At 34.7% G+C, this 13,860-nt stretch overlaps 1 protein-coding gene across 1 annotated transcript; it reads left to right on the top strand.

Moving 5' to 3' along the window:
• The first annotated feature begins 668 nt into the window (after positions 1-668).
• Positions 669-9,182, top strand: mbip (MAP3K12 binding inhibitory protein 1). Its single transcript, XM_081394218.1, has 9 exons — positions 669-874; positions 1,319-1,429; positions 1,658-1,855; positions 2,703-2,799; positions 3,457-3,522; positions 4,262-4,414; positions 5,350-5,447; positions 8,634-8,672; positions 8,782-9,182. Exons 1-9 carry the CDS (start codon positions 725-727, stop codon positions 8,887-8,889), a joined length of 1,020 nt encoding a protein of 339 aa, XP_081250344.1. The 5' UTR covers positions 669-724; the 3' UTR covers positions 8,890-9,182.
• The last annotated feature ends 4,678 nt before the right edge of the window (positions 9,183-13,860 follow it).

The raw sequence follows: 13,860 nt of genomic DNA, 5'->3' as shown, positions 1-13,860 counted from the left end.
AATGCCTTATGTAATACCATATTGGAATAATATTGAAGAGAATTTGTACCCTGTGAGAAAATATGGTCTTTAATACGTATCTGCTTACCAATAAAGTAAAAGAAATAACATTAAAATGAATTCACAAGTGTTACCCGACCAAAGCCTTTCTTAGGAAATATACATCAGACATTGAAGTGAATTGCTGTTTTTGTCACTCTTCTGGAAGATGTCATTCACTTGTTTTGGCAATGTACCAGATTAGTAAATGTTTGTCCATCTTTTTTTTTTTTTTGGAAGTGACTTTTCATTCAGTTTTAAAGTAGTTTTCTTTGGATTGTTTGACTACTCGAAGAGAATACAGGGAAATACTAAATATTAATTTGTGTTTCATACTAACTAAATTTCAACAAAAAATTACTGGCTCTAAACCTCTCTTTTCTCTACTCAAAGATGATCTAGACAAGTATATGGAAACTATCCAAAGCTCTGTTAATCCTAAAGCAGTTAAAAGATTAAAACTAAATCTCCTCTTTAGGAGTACATTTATTATTTATTTATCTTTTTGCCAACACGTCCGTATCTGTGTAGCATCTTTTTTGTCTTCTTTGTTTCGTTCTTTCTATCTATATTTTGTACTGTAAAAAAAAGAAAGAAAAGAAAATTATGTTCCTAGCGGAAGTGAGGTCATGTTATTCAGGAGCGGGTTAGGCCAATCAGCGCTGCCGTCAGGAGCGGAAGTGTGATGGCGGCGGACGGAGAGAGACGCGACGCGCGTGCAGAAAGTAAACAGGAGCAGCGCAGCAGCCAGATTTCACATCATGGTGGACACCGGGATGTATTCAAAGACTGCATTGGCTCTATTATCGAGTCACTCGCTGAGCTTGGCGCAAAGGTTTGTGCAAATATGATGCAAGCGCTTTAAAACATCGTTGGGAAAACTGGCATTGTATCACAATGTGCGAGCACATAACAGTTATTTTAATATAGCCTACCTTTAGTTTTTTTTTTTCGAAGTAACCAGATCACCCATGTCGTAATATTGTATGGTTTCTCTGCAGTAAAGCAATAAAGATGAATGCATATGTCAATTCTAATATTGCTGCTGAAACGCCACTAGCATGAGATTGTTCGGTTGACGGTCTCAGTTGGTCTAGCTGATCGTTGCTGGTTTTAATAACGTTACCTCTAAAACCAATAAACAGACCAGCCCGACCAGATAGGGAGACTATCTAGGCTGGTTTAGTATTTTATTTTATTTTTTCAGCAGGGATACTCATTAAAAGCAAATTAACAAGTTACAATCAACAATAACAAATAACTTTCTCTTGTTTTCCAGTTAAAAGTGGGTGAGAAAGTGTTGAGCATAAGTGCCAATGTCAACAATGTCTCTGAGCTTCAGCCATCTCATGTGTACACCTGTTTACAACAGCACATCTCCAAATTACAGGTGAATAGAACGCACAAATTGTGCTATCATGTTCATTCAAATTTAATTACATAAATAGATGGAATAATGGAAACAAGGCTGTGGGGGATAGACAATGCTTGGGTTACACTTTATTTTTGGTGACAGTTTCATTGTACTTAAATAAGCACTGAGTGATATTAATTTACTACATGTAGAGAACTGTCTGTGTTACCACTTCACTTGTCATTAACTTTCTGATTCTTCCAGTCAGTCTCTGAAAATCTGAAGCAAATGGTGGAGTCTGAAAGTCACTCCAATCCAGGCAACAATGACAGGAGAGAAAGAGCAGATACATCTGAGCAGATGTTGGTTGACTCGGAGCATGTTGCCCCTACATCTGTCCTTGAGGATCGTAACAAGACTCAGGTCGATGATAATGTGCAGATCAAGGCTGCTAAATCTGAGGTAAAACCTCAAACATAACACTACACAACATATTGTGTATATAGTGTTTATTTATTTTTATTACATTGTAACTTTATATTCTCAAAAAGAAGAGTAAGCATAGTAATAAATAAAAACTGAAAAAATAACCTTTGTTTTTATGCTGCCTGCAATAAAAGCATTATTTTGTATAATACTTTGTCCATTTAGTTGAACAGTTAAGCTGTTATTGGTTTTATTTGTATTTACCAATGATTATCATTGGACCAAACATTCAAATTTTGGATGTATTCAAGCAATCTCTTCCCAAGCACAATTAAAGTTGATTGTTTGACAGTCACTATTTATTATTTGCATGTAATCTGCCCCAGTTGGCCAGTCATAGGGAATGTGAATTGCTATCTGTGGACAGACAGTTGAGAATGAATGGAAGGCTCTTTCGCCGCCTGCTTTCCTTCAGAGAGAAACAAATAGCCACCCACTTTGAGAGTCCTATGAGAGGTCCTGGTCCTTGCAACGTTATGAAGTGGATGTTCATTACATGCTGAAATTGCATGTGGGCGAAGGACAAGGAGGCCCTCATTTTTATTGCTTATTTATTTACAGTCACTGTAATAAAAGGCCCAAGCAAATCACAACTATCTGAAATGGTTGTGTGTGAGAAATATTTTGATTTTTGGAATAATTGTGTCCACTGCGGTCATTTGTTAGTCATGCAGCCCATATGGCCTAGTGTTCCTCATTAAAACTAAACAGCATAAAGAAGACAGTGGATTGATTTTTTTTTCTTCTTCAATAGCTCATCAGTCTGACCCTCATTGCTCTCTCTCTCTCTCTCTCTCTCTCTCTCTCTCACTCATTTTCTCAGATTGAACGCAGGATATCTGCATTTATAGAGCGCAAACAGCTGGAGATCAATGAAAACAATGTGCGAGAGTTTTGCAACGTGATCGACTGCAATCAGGGTGAGAATGGGGGGTGGTCAGAGGAATACTGCACAGCAATTGCCAATGTTTGTAAGAGTGCTGATTTCCACGGGCGTGAGGTCAGAATACACACATCATCTAAGACTCAAGCCTCCAAATAAAACCAGATCTTAAAAGCTCTTTATGTTTTACCAAATCAGGTCATTTGCTTTGGTCATCTATGGGGTGTTTACTATTGTATGTGTAATTAATCATTAAACTAGCGAAGCAGACATTTTATGCAGTTTCTTTTGTAAATGTATACACAGTATATATATATATATATATATATATATATATATATATATATATATATATATATATATATATATATATATATATATATATATTCAGATGCAAAAGCCTCTAAGTGCCATCTGAAATTTTCTTCTAGAATGATCATTTTTTATCAAGCTTGTATATTTAAATTCAGTAATTTCACTTAAATGGCAATGAAAATTACCTATTAATTGTCATGTAAGTGAAATTACTGAACTTAAATATACAAGATTGATAAAAAATATCATTCTAGAAGAAAATCTCAGATGGCACTTAGAGGCTTTTTGCATCTGAACTCTTCATATATACAATATATAAAAAATATACTTTTTTGCAGAAACTCTACAAACTAACATTATTTTCCTGTGTGATATATAGAAGACAGCTGTGCAAGAACTGATGCAGTCTTCACACCATATCCTGGTTTTAAGAGTCACGTCAAAGGTTAGACGCTTTTTCATTCTCATTATATGGAAACTCAAGTCTGACTGTTTTGGGGTCAGTAAGATTTTTTGTTTGAAAGAAATTAATACTTTTATTTGTGCATTAAATTAATCATAGTTACATTTATAATGTTACTAAAGATTTAAATAAATGCTGTTTAAAAAAACAACAACTTTCTATTCATCAAAGAATCCTGAAAAATGTATCACCGTTTCCACAAAATATTAAGCAGCACAACTTTCAATGTGAAAATAATAATAAATGTTTCCTGAGGAGCAAGTCGGCATATTAGAATGATTTCTGAAGGATCATGTGACACTGAAGACTGGAGCAATGATGCTGAAAATTCAGCTTTGCCATCACGAGAATAAATTATATTTTAAAGTATATTAAAATAAAAGAGGTTTTTAAATTGTAATAATATTTCACATGATTGCTGTTTACTGTATTTTGGACAAAATATATGTAGCCAACGTGAGCATACGAGAATTTCACAAACATAAAAAAGTAGTGTACTTTTTTTACATGTACATATACATGTTCAAATCAAATTTTGTTGTAGGAAATAATGGTAGTAAATACAGTATATAAATATAGTATTTTTTTAGAATTAAAATATGAAATGATTATACACTCTGTGTTTATTGTTCCATGTACTTGCACTCACATTCTAGACTAATAATATCTGGATGATCTGTCGATTTGTGAAGCATTAATTGGTGTTTGTTTGCTATTGCAGTGACACGTGTTATAAATACATACGGACCTCAAACCAGAGGGGCACATTCTGAGTTAGGAGACCAGCAGCAGGGGTCCATCAGCCGAGACTGTGGAAACCCTGTCATTGAGGAGAGGCTCCGTAACATGGAATCACACCTGAAACTTCCACCAGGTAAGTGGGATCAATAGAAGAGCTATAGGATGTTCACGATCTTAAAGGGGCTATATGTAAGAATTTTCATATATTAATCGCTTTTTTTATTGCCAATGTGTCAACAGCTTGAAACGAGAACTTCCCAGACTAACTAGGTTGTCTGAAAGCCTTTATACTGATTTCTTTTGTGAAGGACTCTGATGGTTTTTGCCAGGTGTGCTGAATGTCACTTTACGCGCTCCCAAAAGCCTCTCTTCCATTCTATGAAACGGGTGGTTATGTTCAGGATAATGCTGAAAGAGATATTCTGTACTGTCACGTCAATGTGTCATGCAAAGAAAAGGGATTAATTCAAACCAAAGTCTCACATAGCCAGATCTGTACAGTCTACAGTCTCATATATACTTTAAAATCAAACTATCACAACAGTGTAATCATAATTACCTCATCTGTTGACATGATGCCACTGAATTGCCAGCAGGGAACATATCAACATCACTATAATCAGATTGTTTCTTAACTGCTGTTTCCTCACCGCTTTCATTTTTGTTGTGTTTTTGTTACTGAGAGGAAAGCGCACAGCACATATTTACATTTTCATCTAACCGTCACTCTCAGCAGCGTGGACACGTCGATGTTGTTAACAATAGGACAATGTTATCAAAAGGTATTTTCAACGTATTTTTACTTCTAAGCAAAGAATGAAAAAGAACTTCGCTGTGAGTAGATATCAAGGCCTTGTGTGCACAAGTGCGATCATGAGCAATAAGCTGCTGGATGCAGTTCACTTAACAGCCACCGGTCTTACTAATAACACAGGTTTCTGAATTCTACATATAGCCCCTTTAATGTATTAGACATTGTATTTAATTAGAATATTTTTCGTAGTCCTAAGTGTGTGCTGACAGATAAATGCTAGTTTGTCATGTAACTCTACTGTATCTGTCTCTTAGTAGGTCCAGTTCCTCAAAGCGTTTATCAGCGGCTAAAGAAACTTGAAGATCGAATTCTGGAGCTCGAGGGTCTTTCGCCAGAGTACTTCCATTCCACAGTAAGTGGTGGGAAAAAAGAGAGAGAGAGAATGTGTGTGTGTGTGTGTGTGTCCTTGTTTGTTGGAGTGGATGATCAGATATTGAATTAGTTTGTTCATCTTAGTGGTTTCTTTCTACAAGTTCCATGCTCTTTGAACATCCACAGTAGCTTATGAACACAGAGAACTAGGTATTAGGTGGTTTTGATAGGGAGTGTTTTTTTATTTTTTTTATTATTAATCACAACATCAAAGACTATATTCCACTGGCTAATCACACAATGTGTTTGTATTCTAAAAGATTAATAGATAACAATGTCTAACAAGAACATAAGCATGTAAATATGCCACTGGAGTTCCAGCCTAAAATTACAATTTGTACATTTTTATACTTAAGAATTAATCTAAAGATTAAAACTTTCACATACAAAGTGATATTCATTCAAATTTATAATGATGTTTTGAGATATTAGTAAAAAATTTACTGAATTCAATTAAATCTAATTCAATTGCATTGCTTAAAGTCTAACTTCGCCGATTTTCAACCCGTGGTCTTTAATGAGCCGAAGAGAGCACACTCTCCTCATAACACACTCTACCTCTCCTCATAAAATTGCACTGGATGCCAATTGCCGCTCACATCAAATTCAAGGCACTGATGTTTGCCTATAGAACAACCAGTGGCTCTGCACCCCTTTACTTAGACTCACTAATTCATACCTATGTGCCCTCCAAAATCTTGAATTCTGCAAGTGAACGGTGCCTTGAGGTGCCATCCCAAAGAGGCACAAAATCTCTTTCACGGACCTTTACCCTGATTTATTAATTTACCCTGGTAGAATGTCCTACCGAACTCAACCTGAGCTGAGTCTTTAGCCATTTTCAAGAAACGACTGAAGATGCATCTTTTTCAGCAACACTTGATCAATTAGTACTAACGCTTACTAGTGTATATCTATTTAAAAAACAACAACAACCTTGCTATGTGTACTGTGCTGGACTAACTGGGACTGGTCACAGCACTTGCATATTATTGCCTTATTGTTAGTTTGATTGCTTCTATTGCTCTCCTCATTTGGAAGTCGCATTGGATAAAAGCGTCTGCTAAATGATTAAATGTAGATGTATGTTACAATGTCGGTAGTTTATGTAAATGAACAGTGTTTACTTGTTCTACGTGTTTCCTGGACTGATAAATTCATGTTTATTTGTCAGCAAAATTCCACTTTTTTGGGCTTTGGACAACTCCATGGCTTTCGCATTTTTGTATCTTCATTAGTAACAGAACAGTTATTCAGTCATTCAGTTTGAAAAGTTGACTTGAAACATGAAGGTTTTTCAGATTTCCATCACTGCGGTCTCTCCGTATTTACGATTCTTTGCCACCTTTTTGCCACTGCCTTCAACGCGCTGGATCCTTCACTGGAAACCGAAAAAGTCACTCACTCCCACTAAACGTTTACTTTTTGAATTTGTGCACCAAGTACATTTCATCATCAAAATACAAGTCGACACCATTACGGCTAAAAGTTTGCTAAGAAGTATTTCCTACGACATTTGACTGGTAAGCGCATCCATAGCAGACTGGTGGGAGTGAGTGGCCTTGGACAGCAACATGGCCAGTGCAAAACAGAAGACAACAGGCAATTAAAAAATTTGCCTTTCTACTGTACAGGCAGCCAAGTTTTATTGAAAGCCCATTTTGCCAGCCGTGAAATATCACTTTAAATGTTGGACTCGACTGGCATCACAGACAATTTTCTTGAAGTTTTCCTTTAAGGACAGCATAAAAAATCAAATCATGAATATCTATGTGTTAGTGTATTCCTGAAAAAAACTAAAAGAAAAACTTGGAAAATGAACAAAAATATTGCTGCATCTTGATCTCAGAGGCATGTACAAGTTTTGTCCAATAAAATGCTGTTTAGAAGGAGAACGTCCTAGAATGAACATATTAGAATGATTTCTGAAGGATCATGTGACCATGAAGACTAGAGTAATGATGCTGAAAATGAAGCTTTGCCATCACAGGAATACATTACATTTTAAATTATAATAACACAGAAAAGTTATTTATATTTGTTATAAAATGAAAAAAAAAAAAAAAAAATATATATATATATATATATATATATATATACACTTTAGTTTTTATGAGAGACATATTTAAAAAACTACAAAGTCTTACTGACTCCAGTAGTGTGAAGTAGTGCAAGTGTAGGTCAGGGGGGAAAGAATGAAAAAAAGATATGACCTCTTATGACCCTTTTATTGTGCAATTAGACCAAGTTTGTGTCACTGGTTCCTCTGTTTGTTTTTACACTGACTATCTCTGTTACGCTGAAGACTTCTCACTTATGTGTTTCCTCCTGCGCTCACGACAGTCGGCCAGAGAGTTCTTCAAAACCATTAAAAGCTGATATGAGTGATTTTTTTTTTTTCTCACTTCAGAATTTGTTATCCCTGTCAGATTGTAGCCCATGAAAGTTAGCTGAGTAAGTGCTCTTGAACCATTTCTACGCCTCCTCACACCAGCTTCACTTAGTTCAGTGCTGGGCTGAAAGCTATCTGATTTCCATGTCCTTTACAATGCGTGTGTATGTGTGTGTCTGTGTGTGCATATTGCCTGTAAAGTGGGACTTTGAGTGCCGTCAAATATGCTGATCTTCTTAGTTTGTAGCGCAGCTTTCAGCAAGTCGAATGAATTAATTGAACTCTGCTGACCAGGGTGAGCGGATATCATGTATCTGCCAAGTGGGTCCATATGCACACTGAAAAGTGATTAAAATGAAGATAAATTATGGGTAATAGATAAAAAGAAATGGACAGAATAAATGAAAGGGCCATCGGGTGACAGATAGAATCCTGATGGCTCCCACTTAATACTATTAATCAGTGTAAGTCTATAGCAGCTCGGGTCTGTTGGCGGTGATTGAGTGATGCTGAAGGACATCTGTTTCATACTCTAATCATGTGCCATGGGTGTCCTTGGTTCAATTTATTGTTTTGGTTGCCATTAAATCCCTCATTAAACACCACCCCCCACACACACTATTTTCAATTTTTTTTTTTTTATATGGAAAACCAGAACATGTAAGAGTCTGATATTGAGATAAATGCTTTGCCGTTTTGTTGAATGACGACTGATGTGCATTGTTCATATAAATCAGCATTCATTTCATGCTTTTATTTTGCTTTTTCCTACAGAATTACTCGCACAAACGACCTAAAGCCTCAATGTCGCAGGTAAGTTCCATTACTGATGCATTTGCGTATTCATTGAGGGGAAGATATACGAAGGTCCTGCTGTTCAGCGAGAACATTTTAGCTGATGAAAACGTTCTTGTTTTCACAGAACTACAGTCTCGCTGAGCTGGATGGGAAGATAAGTGCTGTCAAAGCTGCCTTGATGAAGAAAACCAGCGAGTTCCAACCCACAGACGCAGGAGACTTTCCATACTGACACGTGGACTTTTGCTTTAAATGTTTTCTACCTTCTCTTAATGAGTTAGATCTTTACTTTTGGTCATGTATAGATCTGTGATGGGCACAGATTTCAAAGATGATTTAGGATTTATGTGTCACTGAATATTTTATATCTGTAAAAATGTACATGTTTTGCTTTGTCATACATATGTGTTGTGTGTTTACTTTTTTGGACACCATTTATGTGAATAAATGTACTAATAAATCTAATTCCTGCAGTTTTATTTGTGCATATGTTCCTTGCCCCCAGCTTTCACATACAGTCCAGTCATAGTAAAAATCCTCAGTAGATGTTATGTATTTGGTTCAGTGGCGGCTGCTGGTCTTTCAAAGAGGGGAAGCTCATTTTCAGCCTACATTATAAAAATTATTCATTTATTTATACGTAAATTCTACGTTCCTTTTCAAGAAAATGCTCTGAAAAATGACTGTAATAATATAATAAAGGTAGAAATAATAATATAATAAAGTATAATAATAATATATATTTTTTAATAACTTTTGAATTATCACTAATAATAATAATATTAAAAAAATATAATAAGTAATAATATAATAAAGGTATAAATGTATTATTGTGTGAAATGTATTATAAAAATTGGCTAGAAATTTTGACAAGCAAATACCAAGAAATAAGTTGCAGCAGTTTGTCTTTGAAAAATCCGCGATGGGACTGAGCTCGAACAGCTTCAACATCAGCGACTTTTTATTGTATGAAATCGCTGTCAATCAAAAGGAGACACAGCCTTTCGACAGACCCTCCAATCATCACGCGGAAGCCCGGAGTCCAGGCCAGCCCACTCCCCGTTCACCCCCAGAGAAGCTGAGCTTCCATGGGTGGGACATAATCGCAGCATTTATCCAATGACCGTCTAGTTTCGAAGCGCTGAAAAAAAATGTTTGAAGCAGCCCCATAGAAGTCAATGGAAGCTGGGCTTCAACGGGGAAATGCACTGTTGACGCTACGGGAATGTAAGGAAATCGAGTCAGCCGACCTGCTGTATGTAACTGATTCTGAACGAACTCGTCTTTGAGACGAACGTCTTCTAACGCATTTTAGTCCATAAAATGTTAATACAAAGTACATATTTGACCATTCATTTTTTTGACAGTATAGGGGAAGCCGAGCTTCCCTTGCAGTCTTAAAGAAATCGCCACTGATTTGGTTGTGTACAATTCATTTTTATGAGCTCGAAAAAATTATTTCATACACAAATTTACATTACAGTAAATGATCTGCAAGGTACTTATAATGACTTATAAGAGCTCACCATGTTATATTGTATATTTTCTATATTAATATTTATATTAATGAGCTGTACAGTTACAGCTACTTGTAAGCCCAAATTATGACAAAAAATATTTTTCGAGAAATGCTGAAAATTCTGGATATTTGGCTGTACGAGACACTTGAAGAACAATCCTTATACAGCTATGGCAGCGAAGGGCCCATGAATATGTTAACGTTAAAACCGATCTATGATTATTGCGTGTGATTGAGGGTAGAGGTGACTGCTCAGAGAATATGTGAATGTGATTGCAAACGGCAGGCAGTGTGAGCAGACAGCAGTGGCTGCTGTGACGCACAGATTTCGTCTCTAGCCTCTCAATGCAGTTTTTAAAAAATTTAAGCGAAAAAATATTTTTTTTAAAGTTGACTGAATTATCTTTGATTTTAGCCTAAATGAATCAAATCAAGTGGTTTATAAATTCATAACTGTTTTTTTAACTTTAAAGTGTTTGATCAAAAAATGAAAAGGATAGTTCACCAAAAAATGAATTCGCTCCAAATCTGTATGATTTTTATTTTGTGACAATGGTGTAAAGTATTTAAGTAAATGTAATTAGTTACTGTACTTAGATATTTTTTCAGCTACTTTTTTTACTTTGACTTAGTATAAAATATATTAGCAACTTTTTTCTTGCCTACATTTTTGAATAACCATATTTATTCTTTACTCCAATAAATTTGTGATTAGTAATGCAATAACTCGTTATATTTTGCATGGCACTGAACTTTTTCTGCAGCAATTTATTTCTGCTACAAAAGAAGTGATATCGCAATCTAAAGGGCACTGAAGGTACATTCTTGCAATATTCTTGTGTGTTTTGGCCTTACCCACCCAAACTTGTCATCAAGGCTAAAATGGGAGTGCATTAGCAGGTAGTTGCTGATTCGCAGGTGTTTCATATATGAGGTGAAGACATGCGGCTGGTGATGAGGCCCAAACAGCACGTCCAGTCCAAGTAGCCTTTGACTTTTTTTAAGGTTTTAATTCTAGTTGATATTATTTTATTCATTACACTGAAGAGACATTTTTGAAGGATGTTGGTTTTCTTATGCCCTTTTTTTTGAGCACTTGAGCTTAACTGAGACTTGAGTGTCTGTAAACATTTAAGAGGCTTTTGTGTCGATTGCAATATTGAGGTGTTCAGTTTCATTTCGATTTTAGAAAATAAACACGTGATTGCTCTCCACAAAAATCAACTGTTTCTTGTTTTTCACTGGCATGTCTCTTAGGTGTTGAGGACTAGTGCATCTCTGAGCCTACATTCAGTACAAGTAAAATAGGTATACTGAAGTACTGTTAAAATACTCAAGTGATATTGAAATTGGTGACTTTTAACTTGTAATGGACTCATTTTCACTGTAAGGTTAATTTTACTTAAGTATGGTGTTACTTAAGTCAATGGTCAAAAGCATTCTTCACAATTTCTTTGTGTGTGTGTGTGTGTGTGTGTGTGTGTGTGTGTGTGTGTTCTGCAGAAGAAATGCATACAGGTTTGAAATGACATAAAGTGCAGTAAATGATGACAATTTTCATTTTTCAACTATCCCTTTAAGGCAGTTTGCACCACAGTACTGGATTTTTAAAGTCAGCATGAAAATGGAAGTTGCGACAGTCTTTTCTTCCCTATTGTGACGTATATGACATGAAACAGCTTCTCGTATAAGAACAAATGATGGACTTGATTTTGTCCATCGGGAATTGATTGGATTGTTGTGGTTTGCTATTGGTCGATCTCATGTGAGTGACAGGTTCCCAGGTGAAAAAAAAGTGCACTAAAATACATTTTATTTAAGTGCACTTAGTACACTTCCATAATACACTTTCATAATGTACTTAAAGTGCTCTATTTTCGACACACTTATTTTGCACTTAATATACTAAAAGCTCATCTTTAGTACTGCTTAATATAAACTTAAAATCATCTTAGTGTACTCAATTGTGCTTTTTTGAGACACACTGAAGATGAATTTAAGTGTATTTTTAATATACTATTTCATATTTTTTTAAAAATGTATTTTGTTACCACTTTAAGTATAATTGAAATCATCTTTAAATACAATAATAAACTATTTAAATTATAATAATAATAATTTTAAATTATATACAAATTATACTTACAATGTATTCCTAGATTTAAAAAAGTGCACTAAAATACATTTTATTACACTTCCATAATGTACTTAAAGTGCTCTATTTTCGGCACACTTATTTTGCACTTAATATACTAAAAGCTTACCTTTAGTACTGCTTAATATAAACTTAAGATCATCTTAGTGTACTCAATTGTGCTTTTTTGAGACACACTGAAGATAAACTAAAGTGTATTTTTAATATACTATTTCATATTTTCAACAAATGTATTTCGTTACCAGTTTTAGTATAATTGAAACCATCTTTAAATACAATAATAAACTATTTAAATTATAATAATAATAATTTGTAATTATATACAAATTATACTTATAATGTATTCCTAGATTAAAAAAGTACACTAAAATACTTAATTAGTACACTTCCATAATGTACTTAAAGTGCTCTATTTTTGCGCACTTATTTTGTACTTAATATACTAAAAGCTTATCTTTAGTACTTAAGATAAACTTAAGATCATCTTAGTGTACTCAACTGTGCTATTTTGAGACACACAGAAGATGAACTAAAATATGCTTTTAACATACTATTTCAGCTTTAATTTATTTTATTTTGTTACCCCTTTTAGTACAATTGAAACCATCTTTAATGCATTTTTAAATACACTTAAATTATTTAAAATTTAAGAATATATAATATATACAAATCATATTTATGTATTGCTCACATATTTTTTTATATAGTAAATCATTTCAAATATGTTTCAATTTCAATTTTCATTTCAATTAAATATGTTAATGGTGTATTAAAACACACAGTAAAAAAAATATTTGTATAAAACACACACACTTTGAAAGCTAATAAACTTTAATGTATTACCCAGTGTACATCAGTACAGCAGCATATGTAAACTGTAAAAAACAAAATACATTAACATAAAATACAGTGATCTGCAGAGGTATTATAAACAACAACAAAAAAACTAACTTCAATAAACCTAACTAGTCAATAAAGTGCAGTCATTAATAGCTGCAAACAGTTACAGTACTGTTACTGATTGGTCTTTGAGTTTGCCTCATTGTTGCATTTCCTTTCGAATCAGTGCTCGCACCTCAGACTTGTTGGAAATTGTTTGATCACAGTGTCTATGAAAGGGGAAAAAGATGAGTTTATTTTAGATTAAAGCAAAATTAACCTCTGTTAAAAAAGTAACTGTTCCCTATCAAAAGGGAACTTGCACTGCTTCGATGATGCTATTGGGGAACAATGTTCTCTAGGCGCCTCTTTAATTCACCTGAGTCACACTAGTCGTGTCATAGGCTGTCGCCAGTCAAATTCTATTGCTGTGATTGTACAGCTTTTCAAACACCGGTTCACATGGAGGGTGTTCCCCATAGCATCATCAATGCAGTGTCTCATTCCCTGTTCTCAGGGAACAGAGGTCGTAACCTAGACGTTTTTTATTACAACACAGTACACTGTAAAAAATTTCTAACCTCTCCAAGTCAAAATTTACTAGTGACTGCCCTGGTGAAAAAAAAATATGTTAAGTATACTTGAAGCCA

This window comes from Scardinius erythrophthalmus, assembly GCF_964197995.2.
Source record: "Scardinius erythrophthalmus genome assembly, chromosome: 19".
Lineage (NCBI taxonomy): Eukaryota > Metazoa > Chordata > Actinopteri > Cypriniformes > Leuciscidae > Scardinius > Scardinius erythrophthalmus.
This window is presented reverse-complemented; position numbering and strand designations above follow the sequence as displayed.

What these genes read in the sequence shown, in the direction of transcription:
- mbip (XM_081394218.1), top strand. Translation starts at nt 725, where the DNA reads ATGGCGGCGGACGGAGAGAGACGCGACGCGCGTGCAGAAAGTAAACAG. An exon ending in AGCACATCTCCAAATTACAG is followed by an intron (nt 1,430 to 1,657) that starts GTGAATAGAACG and finishes TGATTCTTCCAG; the next exon opens with TCAGTCTCTGAAAATCTGAA. An exon ending in TCAAGGCTGCTAAATCTGAG is followed by an intron (nt 1,856 to 2,702) that starts GTAAAACCTCAA and finishes TCATTTTCTCAG; the next exon opens with ATTGAACGCAGGATATCTGC.